Raw genomic sequence first — 13,226 nt, 5'->3', positions numbered from 1 at the left:
CATATACATAATAGCATTTTTCTACACTATTCTTAAAATTCTTCCAGATTGTTCTGCAACAGCACTGGTTCTTCTGTGACGTACGTCGCACATTTCAGCACATTCTGCTTTGGGGCCTGTATTAACCATAAAAATATATATAAAATTAGCAAAAATTTTGCTAACCTGAACACCGTAACTGTATAAGAATCTGATTCCCTTCAAAACAATGACCAGCCATCTTAAAATTTGGCTTCAAACAACGAATAAAATGAGTGCCAGTATTATGCAATTTCTGCATGAGATCATTGAGCTGCATTCTAAACTTGTTGCCAACACTGCTGAAATTAAGTTTTCCTCTTGCTTGCTGTGATGTACCAACAGTTTTGAATAAATTCTGAACAAATACATTTTCAGATTCTGTCATCACGGTTTCTAATGATGCATGCAGAGCATCATTGTTTTTCTCAATGAACCCCACCTAAAACATAAAATAATGCACTTGTATATTAAATACATATAATAAAGTTTCTTGAAAAATTACATAAATCAAAGAATTGTGAACACGTTGAATTGATCAGACACAATTAAAACTGAATAAAATTTAAGATTCTTCCAATAAGGCTGATGCATGTTTGTGCACTGCATGTAAATTTACTGCTGATCAAATTCATAAATTGGTACAAAGTATAAAAGATCTGGATACAATGTGGAGATGAATATTAGATGGGAAATTTTTTCTATAGGCCTTCACAAAAAATCCAACAACTGTCCCCTTCACAATATGGGCAAGTGCGTTAACCACTATTCTAGAAAAGCACTCATCCTTTTCATTCCTTGGAGTACACATATGCTGAATGAGACCATACATATGTAGTCTGACCTATCTTAGCTGAAAATGTTATTAGCAACGTATAGTGAGAGGTGTGTGCGATGCTATTCTCTGCTATTCGTAAAAAATATAGAAGAGTGGATAGAATGTGGAGATGAACTTTTGAAAAGTAATTCTACAGGCCTCTGTAAGGCCGTCCATTCAACTTTTTCCGGGGGGGGGGGGGGGCAAAGAACATATACTCAATGTTTGTATGTGTGTATATACCATTTCTAGTATATTTTCTATAGCAGGGGCCCCTCACCATCTCCCAAATGACGGGCCTGCTCTGGTGCCAGTATTTGATCATTTTCCCAATACTGGCGAGTTCGCTAACCAGTATGCCACAGAAGCACCGATGATGTTACTTTTTGCTATTCAAAGGAAGTACAGCAGTATTTTCATTTGCCAGCACAATTCATTTTGTGAATGTTTCACCTGGTAAGACGTTTCTTTCCTTTTACTATGACTACTCCCCCCAGGATATGGGCGAATACATTATGAGAATGTGTATTTTGTAGACAAGTATCTGTTATAAACAGGCATTCCAGCAGTAGCTGTATCTTCACGAAAAAGTTAGTTGCTATTTGATTTTATTATGTACATTTTTATGTACATTTTATACTATACAAAAAATAAGAAATTGTGCACCTAGAAGGCATTGTCTGATATGCATGAAATTTTGTGAATTACATAGTAAAGTTAAAATGCGCAAATGAATTTCAGACTGAAATAGTTAGAATTTCAGACTGAAATATGTTAGAATTTCAGACTGAAAGAATAATTTATCACTGAGAAATTGATGACAGAACTAACACCTCATTGGGCAGCCCCTAGATTCAATACAACATTGTATATGGGCCGACATTGATGCATAGGGGCTGCATGTGTAGTTCTCTGACATCAGGGGCGTAGCCAGAAATTTTGTTTGGGGGACCAAAGTGATAGAACAATAGAATTGGCCATCTTTTTCCCTTTTCTCTGTCATTTTCTCACATTTTGGGGGGGGGGGCAAACCCATGGGCGGAGATACGGGGGGGGGGGGCATTGCTCCCCCAGCATCAAAGGTGAAGTCGACTGATCTAATGTATATGTGTATAGATGAATCAACATTATCATCTTCCCCCCCCCCCCCGACTTCCAAGTCCATCTCCGCCTATGACCAGACCCCCCAAGTCCTCCCTCGCTACATCCTTTTCTGACATATACGCCCACAGTTCCTGTAACTGTGCTTCTAGTTCACACACAGTAGCTGGTTGATGGAGTTGCCTTCCAAGATGGTCCCAAACATGTTCTATTGGGGGCAAATCAAGCGAGCACACAGGCCAATCAAGTGTGTCCACATGTTGGGTGGTGTCACATGTTGCTGGATAGCAGACAAACATTCCGAACTGTTCACATAAGAATGTCCTTCTATGCTATTCATCTGTCTGGGGCATCCAGACCCAGATGTACATGAGTACCCTCACGTTCTCATAGATCCCAACACTGCCTAATCGTCTAATCAGAATGACCTAGGTGCTGGGCAGGAGTGGGAAAGGATGCAGTTCATTTCTGATCAGCAAAAACTAAGCTTCAGAGCAAGGATGTATTAATTGGAGCAACGAAATTAATGGTAGAAGAAAAAACAATGAATTAAAGCAACATTATTTGGTACTGATAACAAAAATGAAAAAAAGAAACAAAATGATAAAAGAAAGCAGCCATATATTTCGACAAAATTTTCAAACCAGTCTATTGAAGATGACTTGCACTGTTTGCTTGCTGAGGGCATTATTGGTTGTCTATAACAGCAGCAGTTTAAATGGGCTGAAAATTTTCTATAGCAAGTTTTCAATTTTTTTCTCCTTTAAATTAGTAAATTATTCAACAGATACACATTAATTTTTAAATTTTTGTGTACAGTAGTACTTGGTGCCACCTATCTTCCAAATCGTGATGCGTGGATATGTAACTGAGAGTATATTTGCATATTTATTTTCAAAGGAATAGCAGACCTGAAATTCAAAAACCACAGAAAGTCATATTTAGCCGACCACTACTGAGAAGTGCGCAGATGTCAAGCTGCACCTCAAAAAGTCCTGGAAATGCTGCAGATTTTCACCCACTCTCAATATATTTAATATATCCTACATTTAATTGTTAGAATTATATTACAGAATCATTACAATGTAAATAGTTATACCCTTAAAGACAAGTTCTTTCACAATTATTTTTTTTTATTCATCACAGGTTCAGAGCCATGTATAGAGTGGTGCCTGACTCATGCAAAAGATTAATCTTGAGCCACCCCCATACCCGTTGACAAGGACTGAATAAGTATGGTTTTGAAATCATAAAACCTTAAAAGTTCTTCTGTAAATTAGGCAGTGTTTATGTGCTCAAGAGGGTTACCACTAATGTTCCAAATCAAAAGTGAGAAACTGATGATGGTTGAATATAAACAATTGATTTTTTTTTTAAATTTTATGGGCATGATTCCTGGTGGCTTCTTGCTATACTCAGAAAAAAATTGTTTCAAAATGGGAAAAAATTTTGGAAGAATTAAACACAATATTTGGCGATTTAACACTCGTTATTTGCCAACATCAGATTTGGCAACATTGGCAATTTCACACTTGTTATTTGGCAAAGTGGTCAAATTAGTATTCATATTTTGGCAGACTAGCTCATTTAGTTGTGGAATGAAAATTTTTTCACAAAACATTGGGATTTGATGCAATGAAAATCAACCATAGTAATTACTGGTGCTTGCAATGACAACAATTTTTCCTTTCTTTACTTGGAAATGAAAAACTGACTAGCATATGCGCTCCAAAGTCGAAAAACCATTGTAAACCACCTTCAGCTGCACTATTATAGATACCATTAGGGTTTTGTGATGAAAAGCCAGATCAGGGGCCGATGATTTAAATAAAGTGCTATGGTTATCTAAATTTGATTTCCAAGAACAAATTGAAAAAAAACAAAAACTTTTTTGAGTGTGGGAACTTGCGTGCTCATAAAATTTGAAAATTGATTCAAAAATAAAAACAATAAATCTGTAACCACCTTAATGTCATAAATTTTTCTGGACCTCTTTCAGTTTTTTCAAGGGGAGACCAGATGGATTATCGGTTTGACATGTTTCTGGCACTTCAAAAATAAAAACCCTGTTTTGTGGTAAAGTTGCGAAAGATAAATAAAAAAAATTGAATATTTTTGGATTAGAATATTTTGGAATATTTTTGTATCTGAAATTAGTCAGATTTCACAAACACTTAAATATCGGAATGTTGTTCTGATTGGTGATATAAATATAGATTTATTGAATGTTAATGATAACATTGTCATTGAATATCTTGATTTTCTCTATGGTATTGGTTTCCAATTGTTTCATCAATAACATAACCAGATCATATTCTAATGGCAGTGGATCATGTATTGACCACGTTTTCATCAGAATGAGCAGAAACATAAAATGTGTTAATTCATTTATCTTCTAATCTAGTTTAACTGATCATTATGCAGTTGGTTGTAAATTAAATTTTATTAACAGTACTTACAATTCCAACAAATTGAGAAAGAAATTTATCTCTGTTGATTACCAAAATATTACTGATTACTTAAAGCAATTATGAATTTGCATATGTACAAAGTGATCCCAATATTTCATTTTACTCTTTTCCAAAAACTCTTGAAAGTATATGTTAAAATGAAAGTTACTGAAGCAAAAAAATCATTTTTTCTACATGAAATTAATCAATGCCATCCATCACAACAACAATGGAAATTTGCAAATAAAATATTAGGTACCGATGGGTCAAAACAATCTTTGCCTATGGGAAGGGATCCAATTTTAACTTTAAATAATATTGATACCCATTTCATTACGATGTCGGGTGGAAATAACTCTTCATATCAAAATTACGTTCCTGCCTATTCAATTAACACAATAACCCTCAAGCTATATTTTCTGAAATAAGTTATACTGAGGTCTCGAATATTATATATGATATATCTCGAGGTAAAAATTGTTCTAACATTATTAATTTAAAGATAATAAGAGTGCTTCCAAATAATGTGGTTTCTTAGGACTCAACTTTTTAATGACTGCATTAAATACTCTATTTTTCCTGATGTTTTAAAAATTGCAAATGTTATACTCTAGTTTACAAATCAGGGGATGTGAATGTTTTTAACAACTATAGAGCAATATCTGTTCTTCCAACATTTTCGAAAGTGTTTGACTTCCTCAACAAAACAAAATTCTTTTCTGATAATCAGCTTGGATTTCTACCTAAAAAAAATACTGAAACAGCATTATTAACTTTTACTCAATTTGTTTATGAAAACGTTGATAAATCCCACAAAGTAATAGCAATATTCTTGTATAAAAGAAAAGCTTTTGATTCAATAAATCACGATATTCTCGTGATTTTCGAAAATGTACTCAATAGGCATCAGGGATGGCACACACGATTTGATGAAGTCATACTTGAAAAATAGAATCCAAAGAGTCAGATGTTCAAGTTTCTACAGTTCTCCTTTAATAATTAATAGGGGAGTCCCTCAGGGCTCGGTTTTAGGTCCCTTATTGTTTCAAATATTCATAAATGACTTTTGTGACATTGATATTTTTGGTAAAATTATCTGCTTTGCTGATGATACGGTGGTCATGTATGCAAGTAATGATCCACTAGAGGTATTGAACCAAAAAATAAATGAAGATCTTTTGAAAATTCGGAATTGGTTTCTTATTAATAATCTGGAAATTAATATTGAAAAGAGCAAATACATGAAATTTTCCCTATGAGATAATTCTCAATTCAATTGATATACCATACTAACCAATGTAATCTCACTTCATATTCATGTAATTGTCTTAAAGCTGTCGAGAGTATTAAATATGTCTATATTTTGATAATTTAAAATGGAAATCACACAAACTTTCTACATAATAAATTGAGGTACATGATTTTCAAGTTTTTTAATCTCAAAAGTCATGTTAACAAAGTGTTCATCAGAAATTTGTATTTTTCGTGGTTTCAATCACACATATATTACGGTCTTTGTATATATGGTGGAGATTAAAATAGTAATATTCGCCCTATAATAAATCTAAAAAAAAAAAGTAATTTGACTAATATATAATGGTTAACACCCAGTCTAATATTTTTTTTTTGTGATGCTGATGTCTTAACTGTTCGTCAGCTGTACTTGCTAAAAGTTGCAATTACTCTGTACATAAAACAATACCATTTGCCCATGCACACTACAGTAAATCCATGTAGACCAAATTGTATTTTTTCTATTCCACATGCACACAAAGATATTTTGCAAAAACACTTCATTTTCATAGCGCCAAGGTTTTTCAATTTAATACCATGTGAAATGCAAACAATTACTAATCTGCCTCATTTCAAAAGAAAGCTTAAAGAATATCTTCACTCAATAAATGATATTGAAATTTATTTTCACACAGTTCCGTAACTGCAAATCTTATTAATCCCTTTTAATATCTAATTGAAGTAGCACTCCGAAAGCCAGCCACAATATGTACATGTATATAAATTTCTTTCCCCCCTTTTTCTTTTTTACTTCAACATGATGTATAATTATGCATATTTACTATTTAATTTCAGAATACTTGTACTACTAATTAACTTGATTTTGTATTAATGATTATTTGTGTGTTTGAATTTATGTATATGTATATATTTTTCCCCATGAAGTTTGTATCAGTTTTTAATTTTTTTCATGATCATAACCCCAGTATTGGCAGCCATTTGCCTCTTGGGTAGTGTTATTTTTGCGAATGTAACTTTTATTTAATAAAATAAATTGAAAATTTTTGTTCGAATGGAAACAATATCTTTCTAGAGCTTGCAAAGTGTGAAAAACATATAGTTAGCCCCACAAGTATTTTTTTCCCAAAACAATACTGTATTTTACAGCAGTAAATCTATTTTCCAACAGAGATATCTACTTTTCAAGATAGTGCTACTATGTAAGATAGGAGGAGGGGAAAGTGGTGGTGAAGTACGGAGGAAAAAAACTCTTTCTTGGAAAGAATTGTTTTGCAGCATGAAAGGACAAAATATTTTGATGCGCTTTTCCAAAATTACTCTCACACTGAGGCAAAATTGGCTATTCGGCACAGTAAAATACGAAAATGCACTATTGGAGCAAGATAGCACAGGATGTTAATTTTGGTGAAGTGTGGTGCAGAGTTCTCACCCCTTGTGCTGCACAATATAAAAGCATGACAATCCAGCTCCTCGTATCCCAAGGATCCGGCCCCTTTCAGAAAAACTCGACCGCCACCTGGCAGTCGAGTGGTTAGGGAGCTAGCCTCTCACTGTGCAGGTCTGGGTTTGAATCCCGGCTTGGGCATGGATGTGTAGTAACACTAACATATTCCCTGGATGGATCATGCTGATACCTTGGGAATACGTGAGGATCACATTATTATTAAAAAAAAGAGAGATTTGAATGAAATCCCTTCACTGGCATCTTGAAGACATGGAAAATCCTTAATGAATCTTTTGCAACAGAAAAATCAGAGTAGAAAAGTGGTCTTGGGGTCTGTATATGACATAATAGAGCAGACACTACTATGCCCCTAGTGGTGGTAAAGTTATTCATCCAAATACATCATAACTCTAATTCTTTGTGTAACTTTTGTTTCTGTATCATGATGCTGAGATACAAAATGAACAGACAACTTCTTCTGAATGTGATTCATTTATTTATATACTTTTTCAAATCAGTATATAATCGCTGACATCTTGAACAATAAAACAATATTATAAAGTTAGATAAACAAAATTTTTAAATCTGGAAATACAAAGTACGACTTCTGTTAATGAAAGAGAAACTTTTCAAAACATTAATGGAAAACTACAGACAGAATTCAGGTGAAGAGAAACTGCTGTGTGGCAAAGTGAGCTGCTCAATGAATCGGATGAAGCTAACAGATAAGCATAAACTCACTGTTGTAGATGATCAGCTTAGGTGTATTTGTGAAAGAAATGTGGACTTTCCTGAAGGATTATCATAATGACAGAAACGACTTAGTTACAAAATAATTTTTGGCAAAAATAGGGTCTCAGCAACCACAGATAATTCTTTACTGCTATCTTCACAATATATATATATTACATTCTTTTTTGGGAGTCTTCCACAGTCCAGTCTATCAACTCTCTTCGACAATACACTCAGCAAATTATGAAGATATGTAAGTTTTTTAGGAATGATGCTCTTTCAATACCAATTCCAAAAGAAAAATGTGGAAATTACAACGTCCAATATGAATACTGTAACATATCCTCCTAAGGGCTTTATGTTGCATTAACCCTTTTCTATTAATTTTAACACAAAGTGGTCCACCGGGAGAGGACCCAGTCGAGTCATGGGATTTGTGTTTATAAACTGAAGAGCCAAAAAAACTGGTACAGGCATGCATATGCAAATAAAGAGATATGGAACCAATCAGAGTACGGTGCTACGGTCGGCAACACCTATATAACACAACAAGTGTCTGGCATAGTTGTTAGATCGGTTACTGCTGCTACAATAGCAGGTTATCGAGATTTAAGTGAGTTTGAACGTGGCGTTATAGTCGGCGCACGAGAGATGGGACATAGCATCTCCGAGGTAGCGATGAAATTTGGATTTTCATGTTTGACCATTTCACGAGTGTACCGTGAATATCGGGAATCCGGTAAAAAATTAAATCTACGACATTGCTGCGGCCGGAAAAAGATCATGCAAGAACGGGACCAACGACGACTGACAAGAATCATTAAACGGGACAGACGTGCAACCCTTCCGCAAATTGCTGCAGATTTCAATGCTGGGCCATCAACAAGTGTCAGCGTGCGAACCATTCAACGAAACATCATAGATATGGGCTTTCGGAGTCGAAGGCCCACTCGTGTACCTTTGATGACTGCACGACACACTGGAAACACGTTGCCTGGTCTGACGAGTCTCGGTTCCAATTGCTTTGAGCTGATGGACGTGTACGGGTATGGAGACAACCTCATGAATCCATGGACCCTACATGTCAACAGGGGACTGTTCAAGCTGGTGGAGGCTCTGTGATGGTATGGCGTGTGCAGTTGGCGTGATATGGGACCCCTGATACGTCTACATACGACTCTGACAGGTGACAGGTACGTAAGCATCCTGTCTGATCACCTGCACCCATTCATGTCCATTGTGCATTCCGACAGCCTTGGATAATTTCAGCAGGACAATGCGACACCCCACACGTCCAGAATTGCTACAAAGTGGCTCCAGGAACACTCTTCTGACTTTAGACACTTTTGCTGGGCACCTAAATCCCCAGACATGAACATTATTGAACATATCTGGGATGCCTTGCAACGTGCTGTTCAGAAGAGATCTCCTCCCCCCCCCTCTTACTCATACGGATTTATGGACAGCCCTGCAGGATTCATGGTGTAAATTACCTCCAGCACTACTTCAGACATTAGTCGAGTCCATGCCACGTCGGCACTTCTGCGGGCTCGCGCCTACACGATATTAGACAGGTTTGCCAGTTTTTTTGGCTCTTCAGTGTATAATGTTTATTTATGTTTTATATGGTGATATTTTCACTGTATTGACATATATATATATATATATATATTTATGAAATGTATTTACTATTTCTAAATACCTTGTCTCACGAGCGGAGGTACCTGTGAGCTTTCCTCCAGTCATCACTATTACACGATCTCAAATTGCCATAGCCATGTAAACAACCTTGTTGAGCCTGTTGCCGCCCATGAAAAATAATAGTTTTCCAATAATTGCAAGCCACGTCTCCATATGCAAACCCATCAAGTGACATCATAGATTTCTTCATGCGCCAAACGTCAACAGTTTGCTGATTGGTCAAACGATAAGCCTGTTCTCTGCTGCTATAAATATTCCTGGCTGAAGCTTCAGCGTGGCATTCGTTCATCCGGCTTCGCTAATAAGCAGTTCTGAGTGTTGAACAGGAAGCTCTCATCTTAATCTACTAACATCATATGATGTTGTGATCGATCTCTAACCATGTTCAACTAATATTTTCGAGTACTGTGTATCATGCTACAAGGTGTGATAGATCGAGTAGTTTGTTAAGTCGGTTCAATGATCGGCAATGACTTTCGAAATCAGCAGTTTCCCGTCGGAATCGACGCACATCTCTAGACAGGGATGTGCATCAGAAGAAAACGTTTTAATAGAATGTGCACGAATGAGCCCATTTCTTTACTGATTGCATTAACACGTGCAGATAAAACATATTCACACAGGTAAAATAAAAAAATTAGGAGAAATATTTCTTATATAGAGAGCCGAAATCATCGATTAAGTCCAGCCGATTTTCCGGTAGAGGGCTGATCCAGCCAGGGGACTTCAAATGAGATAATTTTCATTTCTTCACACTATAAATTCACTATACAGGGCCTGTAAAAAATTTGGCCAGAGCCCGCCAATGATCTAAGCTTAGGAGGCCCTACTGCAAGATGTGGGGCCACTAGACCAGTATTTCTCAACGTTCGGAATCCTGTGGCACAGTTGATATCTTTTTTTTGATTGGAAAGCCTGGGCATACACAAGATTAATGGGAAATAAATGGGTAAAAATGAAGCAATAAACCACTCACCGCCCAGTTTATCGGATGCCAGGGCCCGGCGGTTGAGGAACACTGCACTAGCCAACCAAGGGATGTTTCGAAGGACGGATTTCACATATTCTTTTTCCTATTAACGTTTTTCAAAGTCAAACATTAGACGCTTGTTATTTGCTCTATCATCATGCTTAGGTGTCCATCCAGATCAAGCATCTTCAATCCGTTGCTCGCGGTGCTCCCAGAAGCACCCAGAGTGTCCGATTTGGTGCTCACGAGCACTTGATCCACATTTCATCTGAACACCTTGTGCAAATTGCATTCAATTATTAAAATCAGCCGGATTTCATGTATTTGTATGTCAAAAATGACGTAAATGTGCTCTTCTTTTGATGATGGGTACAGGCAGTGCTCGCGACTGAAAAAGCTTTAAGACTTCTGGTCTAGATCGCAAGCTTGTTACAATATTCCAATGGTTCTCTTTTGTCGGCTGCCTCTCTTGCGTAATTATGGTTCATCGGCAGCTTCCCAATAATTTTATCAGTTTTTTCACCATATAAAAGAACCACTTTAAAGCATAGGTGTTGTGCGCACAAATCCATATTTTCAGCTTGCCACAACACTCCTAGGAGCCCCGACACACACTTTTGGAAGCACTGTGGTACTTCTTTAAATTTGGCCTAAAAGAAGGCCCATGTCGCAACACAATTAATGGCGAACGAGTCCGATGCCGGTCTTCTCTTGAACTCTCACTCTGTTGCATGCGTATATTGTACAATTTCGTTGTTTGCTAGTCAGTCGGTAAAGATTGACACAATAAAAATAAAAAAATAAATAATTTTAAAAAACATTCTTTCGCGGAGAAAAAAGTTGGTTCCCTCTCACCTGTCCCCCACAATGATGGGGCTGACAGAGCTGCAGCCCTAAGGTCCGGGACAATCACAGTCACTGTTTTTTCATGCTATAAATTTACTACAGAGCCCCCCCCCCCCAGTGAAATCTCTGGCTTGCGGACCCATCAAAGATCCTACCGCCTGTTCCACGATGTGGGGGGGGGGGGGAAGATCATTTTTTTTTACTCCTTACTGCAGTGGTCTACCCCTGGCTCCTCCTCTAGGAATTATCACATGATCCTGAGAACACTGCTTTAGGAGGAATGTTACAGATGTTGAAAGGTCCGGACAAAGAAAGAAAAGTTCTTTTTAGTTCATCTAGTCTAAATAGCTTTTTTGCCTGACCCATATCAGGGTTCATACTCATTTTCGTAAAAAAATTTCCCTGACTTTTCCAGGTTTTCCAGTCAAATTTTCAAAAAATTCCAGGTTTTTTTTTAAAATCAAAAAATTGATATAAATTAATAAAAATTTAGAAAAAATTAATTATATTATAAAATTATTTATATTAATTATAAAATTAAAAATTTTAATTACAATATCATAATGACATCATAATCGTAGGTTTTTTTACACACATTTATGCTTTTCAAATACACCTGATGAAGAAGAAAAATGGAACACAATTAAGGAATGAAAGATTTCCCTTTTCGGCAATTTCAATGCCCACAAGATTTAAGCCTTTACAGTTGTTACCTTTGTGACATAATTAGTCAAAGATGTAGTTGGTTTCCCTGCATCAAAATTCTTTACAGTTGGCTTGCACTCGCGTAAGCGCTAGAACCGAGAAGCTACGCAATCGGGGGTTGTTCACTGAACTCTGATTTGACGTGCTTGGCATAGTTCTGGATAACTTATCTGCCCATGTTGCGAGTTTTACCACAAAGCTGCCACCATGCTTTATACGGGTCATTTTTGACTGCTTCGATCCAATCAGCCTACTGACGATCCGCTCAGACAAGTTTTTTTACAACGTATTGTTTTCAAATAAAAATACCCACGTGGAAAATCAAAACATACCCGTGCGTCATCTGTCGTTCCTAACTGGTCAACTTACGAAATTATCGCAACTGCGCTTTGTACCTATGGCTTTCTACAATGCGTAGTTATGATGTTTCTGGGGAAGCGCTAGAAAAAGTTACGATAAAGTCGTAGCAATACGCTTTTCCAAGCGGACTTACGAAATTCTCGTTCCTCCTTGGCAGTATCTAACGTTTTTTGCGATACATTGCAATATTTTACGGATTATCAATATTTACGATGTTATCGGAATTCCCTTTTTCATCCCGACAGATTTTTTTTTCCTCATTACTATTTTTGATCAATCTTTTTTCCCGATCAGATGACAATCGTGACGATTTTCCAGGTCGTTGTTTGAAATTTCCAGGTTTTTAAGCAAAAATGGGCCATTTTCCCTGATTTCCCTGACTTTTCCAGGTTTTCCCTGACCCGTACGAACCCTGCATATAATGTCTGCCCCAATGTAGAGTGGCTACATATTGGCATTGTTCTTTTCTGTTGCTACTCACTCATCCATCCCTCCGGGACAAAAAAAAGAATGAATAAAACCTGAGACAGAAGATAAGAAATATTGAATGTTACAGCTTCTCCAAAGACTAGATTTTATGGAAAAAATAAAAAAAAAGATCTCTGGAGAATCAAAAAAATCTGTGACTACTCAAATTTGACTTTTTCAGGACTTCCACGATCTTTTTCTCATTCCGTGACTTTTCCAGGACTTTGTGACTTTCTCGTGTTGGTAGACATTGTATTTTAGTTGGTGTCAGAGTGATGGGAAAAATTTTCCAAGCTTTCCGAGTCAAAGTAATTCGCTTATGATGTACATTTGTTTTCATTAATTCAAAAAGCAGATAAC

At 36.6% G+C, this 13,226-nt stretch overlaps 1 protein-coding gene across 3 annotated transcripts in view; it reads right to left on the bottom strand.

Moving 5' to 3' along the window:
* The window catches only part of jar (Myosin heavy chain 95F jaguar), a 396,549-nt gene that overhangs the window by 203,697 nt on the left and 179,626 nt on the right, over positions 1-13,226 (bottom strand). For all 3 annotated transcript variants that reach the window (XM_089239616.1, XM_089239617.1, XM_089239618.1), the window contains one exon: positions 166-460. In XM_089239616.1, the coding sequence (XP_089095742.1) occupies positions 166-460 (295 nt within the window). The remainder of the gene's footprint in view (positions 1-165; positions 461-13,226) is intronic.

The sequence above is a fragment of the Pholcus phalangioides genome, unplaced genomic scaffold, assembly GCF_987345545.1.
Source record: "Pholcus phalangioides strain wild (caught in Gottingen) unplaced genomic scaffold, Ppha-v1.0 ptg000011l_1, whole genome shotgun sequence".
NCBI classification, from domain to species: domain Eukaryota; kingdom Metazoa; phylum Arthropoda; class Arachnida; order Araneae; family Pholcidae; genus Pholcus; species Pholcus phalangioides.
This window is presented reverse-complemented; position numbering and strand designations above follow the sequence as displayed.